The 23,363-nt window shown below is 35.9% G+C and overlaps 1 protein-coding gene across 31 annotated transcripts in view; it reads left to right on the top strand.

Annotated features, from left to right (window-relative positions):
• BBX (BBX high mobility group box domain containing) overlaps positions 1-23,363 on the top strand; it is a 280,471-nt gene that overhangs the window by 191,502 nt on the left and 65,606 nt on the right. For all 31 annotated transcript variants that reach the window (XM_003776175.5, XM_003776174.5, XM_054551569.2 and 28 more), the window contains 3 exons: positions 6,007-6,202; positions 10,201-10,268; positions 22,501-22,581. In XM_003776175.5, the coding sequence (XP_003776223.1) occupies positions 6,007-6,202; positions 10,201-10,268; positions 22,501-22,581 (345 nt within the window). The remainder of the gene's footprint in view (positions 1-6,006; positions 6,203-10,200; positions 10,269-22,500; positions 22,582-23,363) is intronic.

The raw sequence follows: 23,363 nt of genomic DNA, 5'->3' as shown, positions 1-23,363 counted from the left end.
TTCTATTAAAAACAGCTAGCAAGAATAATTCAGATCAGATAATGCATTGAGTTATATTATCCTAACGATAATTTTTAAATTTTTATGAAGGAAAGGTCCTCAAACTAAGGAAGTACAGATTAGTACCACTTATCAGATAATTCCTTCTCTTCTTCCACCCTTGTATAATGTGATTTCTGCTCATGGATGGGAAGAGAAACAGCTGTCTCAGAATTTATCATGCTGGATATTCACTTAGCCCTCTATCGCATCTGTGATTATACAGTAAAACATTTGTTATATCTCTTTCTCAAAAATCCAATAATTTCTAGTTTAATCTCTTTTTCATAATTTTGGTAGATGATACTTAATATATTTGCACCAGAGTCGTCTATCTTTATTAATTATACAGATATTCTTGGGGTCCCTCCTGACTGAATCTCACTAGAGCTGCCACTTCTCTTTCACCCTATTGAAAAGATCTAGACTGTAATAATAACTAGAAATACTAGTGGACTTTTAGATAGTACCTCCTCTCAGTTAAAAATAGGCAAATGGAGAACAGTTGGTAAGTCTATCTTTTATTAAAATTAAAGTGCTTTTGTTCATCAAATTTGCATTTTTTTGTAAATGATCTGGAAAAGTAATGTTGAGACTCCATTTTTATTTTATTTTATTTTTAAAATTTTTTTATTATACTTTAAGTTCTAGGGTACATGTGCACAATATGCAGGTTTGTTACATATGTATACATGTGCCATGTGGGTGTGCTGCACCCATTAACTCGTCGTTTACATTAGGTGTATCTCCTAATGCTATCCCTCCCACCTCCCCCCACCCCACAACAGGCCCTGGTGTGTGATGTTCCCCTTCCTGTGTCCAAGTGTTCTCATTGTTCAATTCCCACCTATGAGTGAGAACATGAGGTATTTGGTTTTTTGTCCTTGCAATAGTTTGCTGAGAATGATGGTTTCCAGCTTCATCCGTGTCCCTACAAAGGACATGAACTCATCATTTTTTATGGCTGCATAGTATTCCATGGTGTATATGTGCCACATTTTCTTAATCCAGTCTATCATTGTTGGGTATTTGGGTTGGTTCCAAGTCTTTGCTATTGTGAATAGTGCCGCAGTAAACATACGTGTGCATGTGTCTTTATAGCAGCATGATTTATAGTCCTTTGGGTATATACCCAGTAATGGGATGGCTGGGTCAAATGGTATTTCTAGTTCTAGATCCCTGAGGAATCGCCACACTGTCTTCCACAATGGTTGAACTAGTTTACAGTCCCACCAACAGTGTAAAAGTGTTCCTATTTCTCCACATCCTCTCCAGCACCTGTTGTTTCCTGACTTTTGAATGATTGCCATTCTAACTGGTGTGAGATGGTATCTCATTGTGGTTTTGATTTGCATTTCTCTGATGGCCAGTGATGATGAGCATTTTTTCATGTGTCTTTTGGCTGCATAAATGTCTTCTTTTGAGAAGTATCTGTTCATATCCTTTGCCCACTTTTTGATGGGGTTGTTTGTTTTTTTCTTGTAAATTTGTTTGAGTTCATTGTAGATTCTGGATATTAGCCCTTTGTCAGATGAGTAGATTGCAAAAATTTTCTCCCATTCTGTAGGTTGCCTGTTCACTCTGATGGTAGCTTTCTTTTGCTGTGCAGAAGCTCTTTAGTTTAATTAGATCCCATTTGTCAATTTTGGCTTTTGTTGCCATTGCTTTTGGTGTTTTCGACATGAAGTCCTTGCCCATGCCTATGTCCTGAATGATATTGCCTAGGTTTTCTTCTAGGGTTTTTATGGTTTCAGGTCTAACATTTAAGTCTTTAATCCATCTTGAATTAATTTTTGTATAAGGTGTAAGGAAGGGATCCAGTTTCAGCCTTCTACATATGGCTAGCCAGTTTTCCCAGCACCATTTGTTAAATAGGGAATCCTTTCCCCATTGCTTTTCTCAGGTTTGTCAAAGATCAGATAGTTGTAGATGTGTGGTATTATTTCTGAGGGCTGTGTTCTGTTCCATTGGTCTATATCTCTGTTTTGGTACTAGTACCATGCTCTTTTGGTTACTGTAGCCTTGTAGTATAGTTTGAAGTCAGGTAGCATGACGCCTCCAGCTTTGTTCTTTTGGCTTAGGATTGACTTGTCAATTCAGGCTCTTTTTTGGTTCCATATGAACTTTAAAGTAGTTTTTTCCAGTTCTGTGAAGAAAGTCATTGGTAGCTTGATGGTGATGGCATTGAATCTATAAATTACCTTGGGCAGTATGGCCATTTTCACGATATTGATTCTTCCTATCCATGAGCATGGAATGTTCTTCCATTTGTTTGTATCCTCTTTTATTTCATTGAGCAGTGGTTTGTAGTTCTCCTTGAAGAGCTCCTTCACATCCCTTGTAAGTTGGATTCCTAGGTATTCTATTCTCTTTGAAGTAATTGTGAATGGGAGTTCACTCATGATTTGGCTCTCTGTTTGTCTGTTATTGGTGTATAAGAATGCTTGTGATTTTTTCACATTGATTTTGTATCCTGAGACTTTGCTGAAGTCACTTATCAGCTTAAGGAGATTTTGGGCTGAGACAATGGGGTTTTCTAAATATACAATCATGTCGTCTGCAAATAGGGACAATTTGACTTCCTCCTTTCCTAATTGAATACCCTTTATTTCTTTCTCCTGCCTGATTGCCCTGGCCAGAACTTCCAACACTATGTTGAATAGGAGTGGTGAGAGAGGGCGTCCCTGTCTTGTGCCAGTTTTCAAAGGGAATGCTTCCAGTTTTTTGTAAATGATCTGGAAAAGTAATGTTGAGACTCCAATTTTAAAAGATTGACAGAATATTATCTTTTGTCACATAAGAATGCCCTTGTCAAATATTAAGTAGACAAAATACTGTGACAAAGGGTATTTGATGCCAATACTGAATAACAGTAAAATCAGTAGCAGTATTTCTAATGTATTATTCTTGCTACGGAAACATGGTAGTGGATGGGGCCTGAGGGAGGGGATCCAGCATTTACCAAGCACCACATGTAAGTCAGGAACTATGTGTCTACTGCAAAGTAGGATTACCTTACCTCATCTAATTGGTTGGAAATTTGCAGAAATAAATTGGAAGCCATGAGGTGAATTTTTATTTAATGGGAGAATTTTGAAAATCAGTATTTTTAACAAAAATTTTGTTATCTGAGAGAGTCTTCCATTGAAATCTTAGGAGCAATAGCTTGTCTGATGTTTTCGGAGGATAAGTGAGCTTCCCCTCCCACCATCAGTATGAACAGTCTGGCCTTGGATATCTGGGGCCTGTCTCTTAGGCCTTTTCAGTCCTGTAATGAGGGATTTTGCCCACATGATTGACCTGCATGCTAATAATTTCACTCAGCTGTTCGCTTCAGAGGAATATACAGTCTTCCCCCATTTCTCCCTTACCCAGCCTTCTCCTAATAATCTCATCACAACAAATGATTAAGCCTTTCTACTATTGTCTCTTTTAGCTGAATCAGAACGAGTGATTGATGAAGTGCCAAGTTCCGAGAACAGATAGACATCCTCATACCCTGAAGCTCTTCCTGCCTCCACCCTCCCTTGATGCTCTTATACTGCTTGTGTTAACTTGTGTTTTTACATGAATTGATGGCATCTCTATCTAAACTTTAAACTCCTTAAGGACAAAGACTGTGTGTTATTCTGTTCTCTCTCACATTCTTAACTCTTCCACTCAATTTATACTTGATCGAACTAATGAACGTGGTTTTGAACATCTACATTGAGTTTAAGAATCTGCAAGAATAATATTGTGATACAGTTACAGAGTGTTGACCCTCATAGTAAATTCTGTTATTGTTTTCCATAAAACCCCACGTATTCCCAGCCTTTCTCTTGCTCTCTGTTCCACTCATATAGGTAGTTAGCCCTTTTGCAGATCCGTTGTGAAAGCATTTTTCCTGCCTGAGCCAGGGGAAGCCATGGTCCAGCTTTATGGACCATGTGTAAAAAGAAATAATATATTTGTGTAGTAAACTGTGGACTGTAAGCAATATGAAGACAGGGATTCTATCTAATTCATACTCTTTTCTCTCCCCAATGTCTGGCAAGTTTCTGTCATCTAGTCAGTGCTCACAGAATGTTTGAGATGTGGATAGGTGAGTGGAATACATGCAAGAGAAATTAGGATGTGGTGATTATAACTGCTCTGTGTGATTTTCAGCACCAGCTCCCCAGTGTAAATTAGTTTAAGCTGGACTTTATTGGTATGATTGGTGCTTTAAAATTAGTTGAGCTGGCAATCATTCTGGTGACACCTGTCTAGCATTTTTCACAATTATGACTTCCTTCTTAAAAATTTTAAACTACCCCCCCAAAAAAATAGATAATTTTATTTCTCATGACAAATATGTTAATCAATTTGTTTGAAAGTCTTTTGACACTTTATAAAGTGGTGACCTTTGTTCAAGTGACTGTTCATCTGACAAACCCGGCCCGTGTGCTTTTACTGGGACACGATAATGATGCATGTGTCTGCTACTTCCATTTTCACCTCACCCTACCATTTGTCACTTTCCACTTCCAGACAGCAGGCAAAGCTATTTGTCTTCCTCAGCTTAATATGTAAATCCCTCATGCACATGAATGCACTGTGGTAGTGTGTCTCTTGTATCACAGTTGATACCTCCTAACACGTTCTGCTTTTTGATGGGAAATTCTAGTTTGGCCTTGTGTCCAATTTTAATTATTTTTGTAAGAAAAATGGGACTGTATTCTACAGTTTTTTATGCTTACTTTCCTTCTACATGTATCCATGTATCAATAGGCATATATATCTTACAGGTAAAAAAATGGATTATTCAGAAACTTTGAGTTAAGATAATGTGAAATAATTCTACACCATTGTCAATTAACATTGCATAATTATCTGTATTACAGTTTTCATTTATATGATTTAAAGGGAAATGATAGAAAAAAAGTATATCCTTGGTATAAGGAAAGTATATAGCAAGGATAAAGGACCTTTTTCAAACTATTGGGTAAAATTAAAAGCTGTTTGGAAGTTATAGTTAGTTCATGTCACACATTAAGTTACCATTTTAAAAGGCAAGCTTATGGTATTGAATGAATTGTATTAATTTAATAAAATGTCTAGCAATAATAAAAATTGAAGAATATGTGGAAAATACATTCTTAACCGATAACTTTTGGAAATATGTAATGAATAGCAATAAATGTATTTTGTTTCACGTTATTGTCATGCAAGAGATAAAAGGTAGCAGAATTGAGAGAAAGGGTAACAGGAGCAAGCCACAGAAAAATGAAGGAGAAAGATGTTGTCAGTGAAGGTTGAAACCTCCAAGTAAGACACAATTTGTGATAGATTATTGCAACATCACATATCAGTGCTCTTAGAGCTTGTTTATCTATTCAGTTATGTATGCTCATTAGAGACCCCTGGCATGGTGGCAAGTGTGGTTACACTTTATAAGTAGAGGAATTGAGGCTGAGAAAGGTTTAACAATTTGCTTAATGTCTACAGCTAGCTAAAGATATGAGTGATGTGCTATGCACCACTGCTTCCAATAACCCTAGGCACTGGTGGTATTATTCTCAGTTTATGGAATCTAAGGTTGAGGCCCAGAGAAGCTACCTTCTCTTGGTTACTGAAGACCTAAGTGGAAGTTTGAGGGTTTGAACCTGCTTCTGTCTCCAGAGCCCTAGGCTCATTCCATTATAAACAACTCCCTCTCCCCACCAAGGTCAGAAAGCTTTTTGGATACTATTTTTTAAAGTTGAGGATTAAATAACACAAAGTATACAGCTTCTGAATCCTTATCCCACAAATGGATTAGATAACTCCATGTCCTGTCTCTAGAACCCTATGCTGAGATTGTCGTTCTTCTACAAGGAGAGCCACAGAAGTCACTGAAATTGTTTTTCTCACTTGGTATCTAAATAGGGGAATGGGGTAACAGCCCTTAGAACTTTTTCAATCTATTTGTTAATTAAAATCTGCTATCTGTCTTTTTATTTATAGTATAAGGATGCATTTATGAAAGCAAATCCTGGCTACAAATGGTGTCCTACCACAAACAAGCCTGTGAAATCCCCAACACCCACTGTCAATCCACGAAAGAAACTTTGGGCCTTCCCATCTGACTCTTCAAGAGACTTGCCAAGCCCCAAGAAAGCAAAGACTGAAGAAATGCCTCAGCTTAACTTTGGAATGGCTGGTGAGTTGAGACACTATTTCCACCTGTTCTTTAAGGACAGGGCAATACATTTCGGCAGCATTTTAAACAATACAGAGGGCTGGGGGGACAAAATTTATGACCAATATTAAGCAGTGGCAAAGATATAGCATATTTTCAAGCATTGGATCATGATATATATAGAATACAGGTAATTTTAAAAAGGATATATGGCCTCAGTGGTAGTGTCATTATAAATATATGTGAATTCCTGACATTGACAGTATGGAAAAGTAGACAGCAACATGGAGATTGTCAGAAGCCTAGAAAATTTTATGTTCACAAAATAGCTTACACACATACACACTAGTAAGCCATCCCAGGATGCACCTTAGTTATCATGCTACTTAAAAAGCCACAGTCATGTAGATCATCTGGGTGTTGGAAACATTGAGGGCAAGAATATGAACAAGTACATCACAAATCTGAGATGGACCTGACAGCTGTGTCTTAGAGAGAATTCCCATCCTATCTATCTCCTCTCATGTCCATTCTTGTATGGGACAGACAAATTTAAAATTCCAGATGGTGCCATTTGTTATGGGACCTTTAGTACTCTTTGGGTGGTAAGGTATGCTAAATCATTTATTACCATGAAATAAAGTACTTATATTCACCCTACAAGTGGCTCTGTCTTCCCTAGCTATTGCAATGCAGTAATCAAAAGAGGAGTTTGCCAGATGAAATTAGCAGATTGAGCAGGGGAAAGGCAGTGAAGTTGCAATTGAGCTACAGGGTTCCTATTTTGGTATTAGAAGCAAATTTTCTTCCAAATCAGAGTATTGAACTATTTGCATATGGAAAGGTTGGGAAAAGAGGTTGAGTGATACTGTGATAACACATTTTTTTTGGATAACCAATAAATTTAACGAGACTTTATGGTTCAGTGTGTGATTCATACCATGTAAAGTATGTGGCAGTATTCTGTATAATCTACAAAAAATATTATTTTAATCAGTCCTGTATGGTGGCATGTGCCTATAGTCCTGGCTACTTGGGAGGCTGAGATGGGAGGATCACTTGAGTCCAGGAGTTTGAGGCTGCAGTGAGCTGTGACCTCACGACTGCACTCCATCCTGGATGACAGAGCAACACCCTACCTCTAAAAAATGAAGTCTAACATAATGGCAGCATTCTAGGGTGGAAAAAAGGATTCAGGTGGTTGCTATGTGGGTGTCTGTAGTGTAATTCTAAGTAAGCTCCCAAAATGATGCTTCTACGTGTCCCAGAAGAATCAGACGTAGTTATCTGTCCTTGCTTTAGCTGTCACTTTTGTACAATTTTAGCTTCAAATCACTTGTTATTAGATAGTCTTGGTGAGTTTTCTGGACTTCCCAGGTTATATCAGTTGGAGTACTTTCCAAAATATCTTATTATCAGAACCCAGAAAGAGTATATAGATGACTGGCTTCCAGCTGATTTTCTTTGGTCATCATGTAACATCCATTGCTTTTTCTCCCAATTCTCAATCTAGATCCACGGTATGTAGTTTGTTGTTGTTGTTGTTGGCTTTTTTTTTTTTTTTTTTTTTTTGCATACATCTGCTCTTCACAAACCATATAACGATTGTAGGTGAACTGCAGAAAGCTATGAAAGATATCTTTTTTGTAGCACCGTTTCTGACACTTTATTAATCTGCCTTTTACCTGCAAATTGAAAGTCAAACCCAGACTTCAAACAAGATCTTTACAGATCGGTATTTAAGATCAGTGTTCTCAAAAGAAAGTACAGGAAAGAAGGAAAACACCTTCCTTGCATTTATCTCATTATATAATGGCTTGGGTTATATGTTGCAAATCCATGTTCAGAACTCTTGATAGGCTTGCATATAGTGGATAACATTGATCTGATATTTCCAGGTATGTTCCTTTTCAACAAGATGAGAGCGAACTAGTTTGTCTTTAATTAAATCCTGGTGCTTAGACATCTGAATCTAGGAGATAATAGAGGGCCTCTAAATGCCAGATTGTTTACCTCAGTATGGAATCTCTTTTGTTTTGTTTGCCCAGTAGTCCTTGTCACATGACATTTTGCAATTTTGAATAACCCCAGATTACCAAATATATGATATCCAAGAAGGGAAAGCTGTGTAGATTGTAATTTAGTGCAAGCCCTTTCATTTAATTGCACTAAAGAAAGCATCCTATGTATGTCAATATGTTTTTGATAGTTCTAAATAACATTATGTAAGTATGAATTAATATAAAGGATATTGGTAATTTCTTGGCCTATGTTTTAGTATCTATATAGCAAACTTCTTGCAAAGTCACATTGGTATATAAATTATCACGTAATCATGTTCCTATTTTACTTTGTAATTTGAACTAACACATTTTTATCTTTAGAAAGCTATCATCCAATCCTCCTGATCTCTAGGATGACAGCTGCAAAAGTATTTCTCTTTTAAAGAACCAAACTAAACTTTTACTTTCTACTAAATTCATTTCCCCCTCTTGATTTTTAAGTAGATTTAAGTATCTATTTCAGCAGCCGCAGTAATTCGTAAACTTAGCATTCAGTTGAAGTTGGAGTCTTAAAACAATACCAAAGAGCCTTGTTTCATCAAATTAGCTACTGTTTGTCTGTGTATTCTCTGTGTATGTCTTCCTATGTGGCTGCCTTCCAATGTTGAGCTATTTTTTGACCCCCTGATCTTTTGGTAACATAGTTTTTCCTCTAATAACCTTTTCCCCCAACCCCTGCCCCTTTTTTTTCCTACCTCAGAACTTTTTTTGCAATTTTTTTTTTAAATGTAGATAACATATAGTCAAAGTTGCTTTATGAGTTTCTAAGACAGGTTGTATACAAAGATGTACTTAAGGACATATCTTTAACCTGAAAAAGAAAAGAAACAACTGAATTTCTTTGTGCAACATTTTGACTGATTCTCATTTTCAATTGTAGATTCCTAAAATTAAATATACATTGAGGACCTTATATGCACTAGGAGAGATGCCGAGTTAGGCATTTTTACATATGTTCTTTCAGTACACTTCTGAATTTTAATTCAAGATAGACTTATAGGACACAGGTGCCTTTTCTTTGATAACTTCTTTGTTTTTATTTATTTTCTATTTGTTCATTTACTTTTTTAGAGACAGGGTCCCACTCTGTCACCCAGGCCTGGAGTGCAGTGTTGTGATCTTAGCTCACTGTAGCCTCGAACTCCTGAATTAAGAGATCCTCCTGCCTTGGCCTCCCAAAGTGCTGGGATTACAGGCATGAGCCACTGTTCCCAATTCTGCTTTCTTTATTTAGATACAACCTGGGTTATAGATCTACCACTTTGCTGTTTTTATTTTCTCTGTTTATACTGATTATTGAAATAGTGAAAACAAAGACCTTTGATAACATAAAAAGCATTAATTTTATACCTTGAAGGCATTTTGGGCATGTGTTTGACACATGCCCTAAGATTTAAAATGTCAAAAACACATCAGTTAATATAAATTTATTTTTAAAGCTTTAAAGAAAGATTATTTGAATAAAACCTACCAGATTTTACAGGCCTGATTTGAAAACTTCTCTCTGTTCTCTAGTTCTCTGATAGCCTATTATTTTAAAATTAGTCCTGATTTCACGTGGCAGAATTAATAATTTGAGAATAATAATCTAAAATTTCTCAGAAGACAAACAGAAACATTCTTTTGTTTAAAAAATCTTATCTAAACTCCCCAAGCAGTAAGGAAAAAAACATTGCATTAGGAGATAAATTAATGTTACAAACAGCAATGGTATTGAAAAAAGTGCTGTTGGAATGGTGAGACAAGAGTGGTATTCAAGAGGCTCACAAAGTATGAGCACTAAGCACATATATGCCAGGTTACTGTTGCATAAAGAGTTTTTAAAAGTTTTTATAAAAAGTTATATGTGGTTCTGTTGGATTTCTAATTGCTAGTCTTTATGAGTATTCTTTTTGACTCTGTGGATTGTGTGTACTTTATGCTTGTAAGTTGGTGGTTTGTTTTTGACTTATTTAGATCCTACTCAAATGGGAGGCCTGAGTATGCTGCTGTTAGCTGGAGAACATGCTCTTGGCACACCAGAGGTAAGGCAGTCCTTTTCCGTCTCCACTCTGCTCATGTTGCGGGTTGGGAACACAGTTATAGTCTGTTTACGTTGTTCATTCTGCATTTTCACTGTTTACAGCTCATGAACAAACTTTATAATCTTTCTCTTTAAGATCTTTCTGTGTATCTTGTGTGTTGAGTGTAAAAAAAAAGTGGTGTAATTAAGGCCATGAGGAAGTAAACACAAGTCAGGTGTTGAGGTTTTCTGAACCTACAAGTAAGGTTGTAGTAATGCAATATATAGATCACTGGTGTTTGCCATGACTCTGTCATGGTTATGTCAGTTGGGTGCTGTAATTCATTTATTCGAAACATTCTCTGCTTGGGTGATGTTCACATGCTAGTGGAAAGATGATAGCTAAAAATTTGCAGCTGTCAGTCTCTGGTACCTGAATAATTCCGAACAGCTGTTTTGAAAATTAGGCAACATGGCATTTCAGGATTGTTTTATTCTTCTTTCCCACCCCCACTTGAGACAGGGTCTCACTCTGTTGCCCAGGCTGGAGTGCAGTGGCATGATCACGACCTCCCACGCTCAGGTGATTCTCTTCACCTCAGCCTTCTGGGTGGCTTGGACTACAGGCATGTGCCCCCAAGCCCAGCTAATTTTTGTATTTTGTGTAGAGACAGGGTTTTGCCATGTTGCTCAGACTGGTCTCGAACTTCAGGGCTCAAGCGTCTTAGCCTCCCAAAGTTCTGGGATCACAGATATGAGCCACCGTGCTCAGCCTGTTTGAATCTTTAAAATGGAAAAAGGACCTAGGCTTTCATGAACTTGGTTTCATGATCTAGTTATTGGACTGCTTTGGCTAAACATTTTTAGGTATGATTTTGACGGGCAGATAGTGGCAGTTAACCATGCACAGTCTGCATTTGTAGAATTCTCCTATTTCCCAGAGACATTTAACAGAGGCCTATTGAATTAACCTACAGGTCATGTTGTTTTACCACACTCAGCTTTTTGAGATGGAAATTTTTCAAACTCCAACCAGAATTGTTGTTTAGGGCCAAATAGCAATGACTCAATTTTATTTTGGGTCATATTTTTTACTTTTTGTTTTTTAGTTGTGATTATGTCATACATATTATACTTGAAGGCTATTCAAATAGTGGTTTTGTAGACATATAATTAGATAATAACCTATTTACATTATAAAAGGTTTTTATTTTTTATAGTTTCCATTTGGGATCCACAATTGTTGACTGTATATTCAATTTAACAGAATTATTTTGATTCTGTTCACTTCATGTAGCAAGAAATGTATAAATGTGTAAAAAATGCACTGGTAGTTATTTACTTTGTGCTAATCTTCAGCTGGAAAAACATACATGTTACTTTGTGCCTTTGCATACTCATTATTCATCATGTTTGTAGTTTCTAACATAATAGCATTGTCAGGCATCATTTCATTTTCTAACACATTGCTGCTACCTCTTAACAAATCAAGCTCTCACTTAGGTGTAGAGTATCCCAAGTGTGTTCCAAAGGTGAGTGTTGGAGTAATAATATGCACTTGACCTTTCAACACGTCTGACTCAATATGATTCCCAAGAATACATTGAATTGTGAAAGCCAGCATCATCTTTCTTAACTATTTAAATTACCATAGTGTTTCATTCCCAACATGTATTTAGTGTTCTTTTTAACCTTCAAGTACAAATGTAAACAAATTAACGTCTGTAGAACTCATGGATGCTAGTCAAAGAAAAGCATGGTTTCTTTTTCCCCTTTTTGCTCAAAGTTTGCCTTTTGGGTTCTTTTCAATGAGAAGTTCTCCTACTCCTTCTTAAGAAGGCAGAGTTTTGACACATGCAACTCAATGCTGTGGTGGACCCTTTATCTCTGAAGTGGAAATGTTTTGAGAATTCTTAAGCTAAAGAATCAAAGAAAGCTAAATGATTGAAAGAAAGGAACCATAATGGGAGAAGAGAATCTATGCTAAGGAAGAAGGTGGTAGCAGTTAGGTCTTTAAGAATCACTTCAAAGAACACAACTCTTCATATTCAGTATTTCTCATCTCAGAGAGATTTAGGTCATTATTGAAAATAATCTTCAGATATTTAAACAGTGAAAGTTGTATAAAATAATGCTGTCTCTAAATATAGGTAGTTTGAGAATTTACTTCACAGCTATCAGTAGACTGCATTAGCACCTGAATTTCTATGCGAAGTCTTATTCCAGATATGTAGACATGATAATAGAACTTTAAGGGCTTATATGCATAGGCAGATGAACATGAGACAAATGTAATAAATATGTACTTATGTTTTCCTAAGAAGACTAGCAGGATAATGAGATAAGAGAAATACAGAAATTTCATATTTCTGACATTTAGAACAATTACTGTGAAGTCTGTTGGTACTGTGAGGTAAGACCAAAGTGACATTTTACAAAAATTCTGCCACCAAAAAATGGTCTAATCATAATGGCTTTTAAAAATGCCATGACAGAACCCTTATTCTGAAATATTATTCTTAAATAGAGAAGGTTTTCTTTTGTTCATTGACCTGAGACCTAACCATATAGAAAGAGTCCTCAAAAGACTATTTTTTTAAATATGAAAATGTTAACATAGGGAATAGATTTCTTTTAAAAAAGCATCTCTAGAGGATAGAGAGGCTTGCTGTAACTGAAATAATAAAGTCCCAGATTAAAAGCCTATACTGCTTCCTGGATCTACCTGAAATGCACTTAGAGTTTTTAGAGAGAAATTATAATTTCTTGAGATATAAATGGGCAAATAATAACAAACAAAATGTTGTGTATTCTCTTTTTTTCTGTCTTCTGATCAATTCTTAATCTACAATAATAGATTTTTTGCATTATTATTTCAACATTTTTTATTTGCCACTATTACTAAGCCTAGCGTGGTTCTATATAGTCTCATTGTGGTAACTGGCTCTGTGATGAAGAAAATGGATGCATTTTGATAGTTTGTTTTGTTTCTTTTATTTTCGCATAATCGGCCTTGTTTTTTTATACCCAGAGTACATTGAAATGCATAAATTATTTGGGATAAATTATTTAAAACAATGTTGGTTGTTACAGAATTTATTGATTGAGGAAGCAAAATCGATACATTGAGCATGAAAGACATCAAGGACTGACTCCTGGCTCAAAATAGCAGACTAAGCAAGTCCTTACTGAGACCCTGTAAAATAGAAGTATAGAAGTCTCATTTAGTAAATAACCCCATAATAATAAAGGAAATGGAAAGGAATGTGTCCAGTGAATATGAGATTACAGCAAATTATTTAAATCAGAAATCAAATGTAGTTGATTAATCAGTAAAATGTAAGTACCAGACAAAAATAGGCGGCAGGGAGCTACAGCGGAGATGAGAGCCTCTCTATTCAATAGAATGCCCAGAAGTTTAAGTGAATATCACCTTTTTTTTTTAATTTAAAGAACCAGAAATAAAAATGTAGAACAAATAAAAGTAATCATGTTCACATCAAACTCAGGGAAGAACTAATGAGAAGGCAGAGAATGAAGCCTTTGTGTTTCATACCACAGAGTTATCTAAAAATGAAAATACAAAAAATTGTCAGTACTTGATCTAGAATTTCTAGAAGTAATCTCCAGGACTAGAAATCCGTATATTTGTTAGTTACTTTAATAAAAATCGAAAGCTAAATTAAATTTTAAAAAACAAGGCAGGGAGTGATATAATTCAGATTGTGGAAGGGGCAGTTATTCACCATGTCATGTATACAACAGCTTGGATTGATCTCAGAAAGGATGACATCCAGTATCAGACCTAAGTGAGCAACGTAAATTCATCTTGGCTAGAACAGAAGGAGAGGGGTGGTTGGAGAAAAGTAGAATATAAGTTAGGCAGATTAATTATAGCTGATGAAAAGCTTCGAAGGTATCAATATCTGTGTAGTTGTATGACTGTTTGAAGCTACACTTTCAAATATATGGGAAGTACCTTAGACTTTGGGTCTGTGATTTTAAAATACCTGTTTTGTTGGAGCCAACAGATAATAGTAAAGTATTGATCAAGTCACTCTTTTCTTTGCCTTCCATTCTATGAAATGGAGCTAATAATACCGGCTTGCCTTCAAATCTCAAGGCTACAGTGAAGATTAATTAAATAAAATCTGTAAGGCACTTTTAACTCTCCTGCAAATAATTCTTATAGGTATATATTATTGCCATTGGTTATTCTAGGCATTTCATATTCAACTTGCAAGTTTAAATTATATCAGACATTTCTCCCACAGGCTGTGATATGCTTTACCAGCAACATGCATACATACACACACAGAGAGAGAAAGAGAGAGAAAGAGAGAGAGTTCCTTGTCTATTGAAAACTTAGCAGAAATTACAGTTGTAATTTACTATCTTTATCATCAGGTGCTCAAGAAGGAGACAATCTTTTAATATCTGGGAGAAATCGGTATAGGAAGTCCAAAGTCAGCAGAGTAGCTGACTTAGTGTCAGATTAGTGGAGAAGATGCTAATAGATGATGGCACACCTCCATAAAAGGACTGTAAAGGTCGTGTTCTCTGAGAATTGAACAGTGCCAAACTGAGTGCCATCTTTTCTTACATTTAATTACATAACAAGTATGTATTGAATGCTTTCTATGTGTAAGGCATGTCAGGGAACAAACCAGACAGCATGAAGCTGATATTGTCTTAAGGTTCAAGTTTTTAGATATAGCAGATTCTTCACATGATACTTCCAGCTTAAAAGGAAATCACATTGATTTTTGTTTGTTCACCATGATCTGCCTATTTTAAAATGTTTAAAGCTTATAAATCAAAATTTCTTAAAATCCAAAAATATAGGTTAAATATTGCTTATTCAAAACGCTTGGGACCAGAAGTACTTCAGAGTTCCAGTTTTTTTTTTTTTTTTTTTTTTTTTGAACTATTTGTATGATCCTTACCTTTTGAGCATCCCAAATCCAAAAAATTGAAATCTGAAATGCTGTAGTGAGCATTTCCTTTAGCATTATGTTGGCACTCAGAAGGTTTCAGATTTTTTTGAGCATTTCAGATTTTTGGATTAGGGGATACTGAACCTGTAATAAATATATTTTGCCTTGTAAGTTTGTAATATCAATCTGTCACCTCCTCCAGGAAGTCCTTCATGATTTCTTGAGCCATATTCAATTCTCTCTTTATTCTAATCTCTTATATCCCATATTGTTAGTTTCATACCTTACAAAACTGATTATATTTAGTTTTATACTTTATGATAAACTGTATAATAAAAGTCATATTTTAAAAAATTTTCTTATTGTATTATATGTAAGTATTGTCTCTAGAAGACTAAGAAACTTGGGATCAAGAACAATGACAAGATTTAAACTGCAGCAGGTCTACCCACTTGCCTGGAGAATAGTTGTTATTGTGTCACAACTAACATGTATAGAACATTGCCTCCAAGGCTCAATTCTTAAGTGTATTCCATAAGTGTAACTCTTAATCCTTGTAACAATTCTGTGAGTTAAGTCTTATTTACCTTATAAGTAAATATTTACCATTAGGTGAGGAAACAGAGGCAGAGAAAGGTAAAGTAATAGCCCATGATGGTGAGGCTACAAAGTGGCAGAACTGGGATTCTAATCCGGGAGGACTAGCTTCAGTCTTCTTGCAGCACGCAGGGGCCTTGGTGATTCAGCCTGTGACAATCCAACCTTAGCTCTGGCCACTTCTCCTGTGTCCTGTGTCCTGTGCTGCACCCTTACTGAAGCTCATCACTGCCAGAGCAGGGGCATTTCGTGAGTGCTTTCTGGGGCCAGGCACTGTGTTCACAGTTGACATTGAGTATCTCATTCTCTCAAGAACCCTATGAGGCTGGTTTATTATTTTCCCCATTTTATAAATGAGGAAACTAGGTCATAGAGGTGAAATAACTTCTCAAAGGTCATAGAGTGAGGAATTCATAATACTAGGATTTACACCCACATTATTTTGCATTAAATGATGAGATAGGCAAAAATCTGAGACACAGAAAAGTTGATTTTTACCAATATTTGTTGAGTAAAGGAATGATTGTGTCCACATCTTAAATGCCGAGTTTTTAACAATTTTAACAAATACAGATTTAAATAAAATGGAAACTTTTCACTTTCTTTATTCTAATTTCTAACATCAATGAAATGAGGCTGTTTATGTTCCTGCTTGTTGGTGTATTTGAATTAATTAGATATGTGCCTCCTTTAGGCTACTTTATTTGACTATTCCAGAATACTTTAATCCATTGAATTCCAAACTCCTTGCCCCAGTTCCTACCTGAACCTCATCAAAACTTTTATTCCCTTCTCATAGTTTTATAGCTTACTTTATTTAAATTCTACACTGAAAAGGAAATGGGCTTTCTGAGCTTCCTCTTTTCTTGGGTGGCTCCCCCTTTATGTCACTCTTCACTGCCCATTTTGGCTAGACCTGCCCATCCAGCCAAAGAGCCCAGCCTCTACCATCTGTCCACTGTGGGGCTCAAGCCCAGAGAGTTGGGTCCTTTTACCCAGCTTGATTGACAATCATACATCCTCCATGAGTCCCTAGGCAGCAATGATGAAATTGAGTATGCTCCTTGGGCTCTCAGAGATGAAGGCAAAGGTAGAGTGGAAGGTGCGCAGAAAGAGAGCTGGGCTCGAAAGAGAAGGGTGGAGAGCGGGAAGGAGGCATCCTTCACAAGAGAGGTGTGGTTATTGTCAATTGGGTTGTTGTTGGAGAGCACATTGATGTACACTGTTGCATTTTATTCTCACAGTTTCCTGTGAAGAAGGCAAGTAGACAGAGTGGCATTGTACCTGCTTTATCAAATGAGGAAACTGAGGCAGAAAGGTGATCGGAGTTATCTCAATTGCTACTGCAGTTATTTTTACAACTGGCCTGGAGTCTGTTCTGGACTTTCATACTAGTGCTCAGCCACACAGATTATGTTAGGAGAACTTGACTCATGGGGTAAAATCCATACTCCAGCAGCCCTGATGCCCTGAGTAAAACCAAGGATGTGTTCTTCCATTTAGCCAGATGACTTGACATGTATTCTGCTTGTGGCAGAGCTCAACTCTATGTGGTGCTGTTGGGTCATGCCCCCCATGGCGGCCCAGGACACTTCTCAGATGTAGTGCACCGCTCGTGTCAGGTAGCCGAGTGCAGTGCGTTAGTAACCAGCTTCTCCTTTAACTCTCAGATGGAATCCTCTACCCCAAAACCATCTCCTCTCATAAAAGACACTCACTGCCTCCTTCCAAACCTCTTTCCATCTCTCAAATTTCCTCTTTCAGTGAAAGCTTTAACTTACTTTGGAAACACAGGCATTGTGTTTCTGACCCCTTTCCCTCAGCTCTGACATCTTTCCAGACAATTACTGAAGCCTGGCAGTTAACATCTTTGATTCAGTTGGAGTCCCACATCTCAAATGGCTTATTTCCTTAATCTTCTAATTAGCCTCCTGCCTCCAGTCATCCCCAGCCAGTGTCATCCTGCACTCCACTGACAGAATTACCTGACTACACATCTCTGACTGAAAACCTTGGCTGGCTCCTCATTGCCTCCAGCCCAATTTTCAAACTTCTTCATGTAGAATTCGGATTCTCCCACTATACGCCGATGCATCTTATTCTTCAGCCACACTGAGAAAGTCACTTTCTCAACACACAGGGTTCTTGCCTTCATACTTTCCCACCTCCTGTTACCACATCATTTCTACACTTGTGAGAGAACTCCTGGTTTTCCTAAGGTATATCTTAGATGTTATCTGTCTTGCACCTGTTCCACACAGAGTGAAGGCTGCCTCTCCATCCTCCTGTAGACCTTGTAATATTCCACCATTATGCACTTACATTTTTGTATATGATGTTGCTGTCCCCTGCACATGAGTTGCAAGCAACTAAGGCTTAGGTACATTTCCTTTGGTCATCATTTTATTCCCTAACACATACTAGATACAAGTAGAATATAAGCTTCTTGAAAGTAGCAGTCTTTGTGGCTGGCATGTCATAGGTGCCTAGTAAATATTTGTTGAATGAGTGAGTAATCAATAAATGTTTGAATTAGCAAGGGTAGGAACGTATGGCTCAGATACTACCAGTGCAATGCTCCTTTTGTTGACCGTGTGTTCATGCCGGCAGTGCATGGTTGTGGTCTTGTGTTTTGCAAAGTAAGGACAGGCTCATGATAACAACCTAGCTTTCCAAACTACTCACAGTGCATGTAACTGGCTTGATCTTGTTTTACATCAGGAGGCCAGTTCACTTTTTTATGTATTCAATTTCACTATATGAATTGCTCCTGTGAAAAAAAACTACATTATTGTAATTCTTCATTATACTAATTACTCCCCTTCCATGGTTATTGAGAATTATAACTAAATCAAAGAGGATTGAATTTGGGGAAATCAAATGAATATGTACTTAACAAAAATCCCTTTAGCTATTTTCGTTTTTGGGCGTATAGCAACACCTAGTGGCTTTATCGATTATTTCAGAGACTATTTCTAGAAACAGCTTCTTGGGTTTTTTTCTCCCTTATTTAACCACTACTTACTTAATATTTTTTCTTTCCTCTTAATTAACGAACAAATATCTTTGACTATTTTGTATTTAGAAAGTAAACTGGCTCTAGCATAGGAATAGATATTACAGAATTGATGTTTATCCATAAAAAGTGTGGCCCACCTAATAAAAATAAGTGAAGTACTTTAAATGCAGGCATCACAATGATATGACACAATATTTTAAACATTTCACAACATCTGGAACTTTCTGAATAATGACATTACTCAAATGGGAGCCTTTTGCGGGAAGTATTCCCTCCCTTTTATATAGATAGAATTTCTTATTTCTTTTTTTTTTTTTCTTGTGAAATAGCCACCTTATAACTTTATTTCTTTGATGTAAATTGGTCTCTTTAGATACAGTAAATTTTTCTCTTTAAATAGAGTAAATTTCTTTAGGAAATTGTTCAATTCATATAGGTTTCAGCATTTCAATTCAACATTTATTTGTATGCATGTTGGCAAATGAGTCTCTAATTAGTTTTTTATAATTCTTCTGTTTTTTTTTTCTTTTTTTATTATTATTATTATACTTTAGGTTTAAAATTTCTTATTTCTTTATCAAATTCATGTGTAGATCAGTGTATCCACAGATATATACATTTTATGGGATGCCTTACTTAACAAGTACTCAATAATGAATTCTTCATATTTATATTTGCCATGTCATCGAACCATTTTTATATATTGAGATTTTAGATCCCCAGAAGAAATATGTCTAACCTGTATCACACAGATTTCTGCCGTCTTAATAAATGATATATTTTACAATTTTTCTTACCTTGACAACTTAGAATTATAGTTGTAAATAATTGTTGCATTGAGCTGATGCCTTCTAGAGAAATTTGGGGGCTATTTTCCCTATTCAATTTGTTTTAAACAGACTCTCGTGCTTTATGAAACATTTCTATCTGTTCTTTACAGCTTTTCTGTCTTCTCCTTCTGTCTTATCCTGCTGCTGGCATTGTTTCTTTCTTTCCCAACCCTCTTCCTTTTTTTTTTTTTTTTTTGTCTGCCCTCTTGGCCCCTTCTGATACGCTGCCTCTATTCTTTTTTTTTTTTTTTTTACATTTTTTTAAATTTTATTTTTATTTTCATTTTTATTTTTTATTATACTTTAAGTTTTAGGGTACATGTGCACAATGTGCAAGTTAGTTACATACGTATACATATGCCGTGCTGGTGTGCTGCACCCATTAACTCATCATTTAGCATTAGGTATATCTCCTAATGCTATCCCTCCCCCCTCCCCCAACCCCACAACTGTCCCCAGAGTGTGATGTTCCCCTTCCTGTGTCCATGTGTTCTCATTGTTCAATTCCCATCTATGAGTGAGAACATGCAGTGTTTGGTTTTTTGTCCTTGCTATAGTTTACTGAGAATGATGATTTCCAATTTCGTCCATGTCCCTACAAAGGATGTGAACTCATCATTTTTTGTGGACTAGAGGGTCAGCTAACCAAGTCAGCTAACTACATAGCTTAGTACTAACCCAATTCTCCTGGCTCCTAATTTTGTGCTGTTTCCACTATACTATACTGAAGATGTGTGCTAAATCCATAATGCTTTAAAGTAAGAATAACTAGGTTTTGAGAGAGGACATGGTCCACTAGAGTAACATCTACAGCATTAGTGATTCTATTACTGTTATTTTAGCCATTGGATGGTGTTTGTTGTACTCCTGGCCAGGTCACTGAGATTCTTCCTATTCACATACATATGGAGAGAATTAAGTTAATCAACAGATATTCATTGTGCACCCCCTCTTTGTCAGGAGCATGATAAGCACAAATATGTGTAGACTTATTTGATTGCATGCTAAAATTGACAAACCGTGTACAGGATTATAGATGCCTTCATAATTACATGTTCAAATAGGAAGTTTTATATAAGACCATCCATCCTGAAGATTTGCAAAGGGTATTATTGAACTTTTAAACTTTCTGACTTGATGTGTTGTCGTGACCAAATAATCTATAAATGACACTTATAAGAAAGTTGAATTTTCTTCATGCTGTTAATATGAACTCGAAGCCATAGGGTAATTTACCTCCTCATAAATGGTCACTATTTCTTGTGAATTGTGGGATCCGAAATAAGCATATATGTCATATAGACTTTATGCAGTGGAGCAACTCTAAATAATAATACATTTAATTCCAAATATATTTTATAGATTTCTGTCTTATGCACATCTGTTTTATTAAAGTTTTATGAAGACATTTTATAATTTTCAAACAGTCCTAAGCTTGAATCTAAGTAAAATTTTGATTATTTACCAAATAATCTAGGAGCCAAACACATATATTTTTTGATAAAGCAGAGAAGTTGATTAAAAAATACTTCTAAATTATAAAGATATATTTTGTTCTGGTATTCCTACCAATAAAGGAGTTCCCAATTTTTTGTGGCTACAAATTTCAGGATTTGTTGGCCTTTTTAATTCATTTTGTGTCTCCTTGGTGGGACATTTGGCACAGCATATCAAATAGTGACAATAAGAGAGTCAGGCTTTGCAGCCAAACCACAGGTGGCAAATTAATAAAAGCTTCTGCACCTTCACTAATGTGCTTATCTCTGGGAGAAGGTGACCATTACTCTTTAAAATTCAAAGGTGACAATTAAAATTTCAAATGTTCGCTCCTGCCCAGTAGCCTGTGACATTGTTAGAGAAACACATCCTCAGTGTCTTAAGAGGGTCAGTGAGAAACTGTTTTTAGGAGCATAATCTGGGTAACTATTAGCTCTTTCCATAGGATTTATCCATCAAATATAATCACATGCAGCTATTAAAATTACACTAGAGAAGACTTAGTGATGCAGAAAAATTAATATTAAAGTTTTTTTAAAAAAAGAACACTCTAACTGTGGTAGAATATTCTATTTTTGTTAAAAAATTACACAACTGGAAGAATATATAAGAGTATTAACAGTACTTATCTTTGGGAGGTAACATTGTAGGTGATTTTTCTTCTTTGTTTTGGTGGGTTTTTTTTCAGATTTTTAACAGTGAACTTGGATTATTTTGTAATCAGAAAACAAGTTATTAAAAAGTATTTGTAACTTTCATTTTTTTCTTTAAAGTGAAAGATTATTTTTCCCCCTAGACTCTCTAACTTCATTATTCAGGAAAGTGGGGAGGAATCACACTGAATTGGGATTAAGAGAACTGTTGTCAGCTTTCATTAGTTCACTCCACAAATACTTGTTGAGTATCTACATTGTGCCCAGGCAGTGTTGGGGATAATTTATTAAATAAAGCCTCTGGGAGAGGATGTACAATAAATAAATATTTACATCTTGTGGTGATCAGTGTTTAATAAAGACTAAGGGGATTTTTTAGCATTGGGAGGGGAAGTGTCAAAGTTTCTTCATCTTTGAAAAGTGAGGGGTTTAGATCAGAGGAATAATGAAATCCTTCCCTCTCTAACATTCTAAGCTTCCTATGACTTTTGAATAACAGTTGACCACCAAAGCAATTGTCACAAAGCAAATGCAAAAGTGGGTCAATGTTAGCATTGAGATAAAAGAGGAAATGTATATCCTGAGAAAAATACTTGATTAAAAAGTGATGTTTCTGTAACTGTTGTTGATAATAAAGATCGCAAATGAAGATAGAGCATTAAATGTTTACCTAACACAGTAAATAGTACAAAAGAAAATGTGATATATTTCTTTGTTTCAGGTATCCTCTGGCACATGCAGGCCTGATGTTTCAGAATCTCCTGAATTACGTCAGAAGTCACCATTGTTTCAGTTTGCCGAGGTAATATATTATAATTGATACTTAACTAATGAGGAAATTGTAAAGTGGGCTTAAATTGGGGCTGATAACAGTAACTGAAAGCAATGAAGAACTCTACTGAGCTCAACCATAAGTGGGAAAATAGAATCACATTTTGGAAAAGATATTTTGGGTCTCTAGAGTTCTTAATTAAGAAATAACTACATTTATGTGTTTATAGAAGCTTATCGTTAAAGTCATACTAAATATTATTAACTTCATTACTAATTTTTACTCATGGATAGTAAGGTTAAGAATATATTGAATTACCATCAGAATTTAGTCATTTGTGGATGTGTTTATTTGATAAAACAGAAGACAAAATCAGCTCATGGTTATTGGCTACGCAGCTAAACTATGCATTTCTTTTTCTTTTCTTTTTTTAGTACACTTTCATCTTAAGTGAAACTTTAGCATGAGGTTCGCAGTTTTCAAAGTCTTCTTTTGTCAGACTTGTTCAGCTCAGTAGGTCTCTTGACACTGGTTCAAAGAGATGGTGTATAAAAGCACATTCTCCTTGATATCAAGTCTAAAGTTTAAGACTGCTCACAATATCTTAATTTACTCTAGAACTCAATATGAGCCCTCATTGATACATTTTTTTCTTAAACTTTAAGCCACCTGGTCTTTCCTTGAATTGTCTTTGACTAGACATTCTTCACCACTGTCATCCTTCCTGGTGTTTGCCCAACTGTTTTACAGTTTTGTACAGGGGGAACATTTTTTATTTTTTATTTTTTTTTAGAGACAGAGTCTTACTCTGT

This window comes from Pongo abelii, chromosome 2, assembly GCF_028885655.2.
Source record: "Pongo abelii isolate AG06213 chromosome 2, NHGRI_mPonAbe1-v2.0_pri, whole genome shotgun sequence".
Taxonomy (NCBI): domain Eukaryota; kingdom Metazoa; phylum Chordata; class Mammalia; order Primates; family Hominidae; genus Pongo; species Pongo abelii.
Note: the sequence above shows the minus strand (reverse complement) of the source record. Positions and strands in the feature narration are given on the sequence as shown.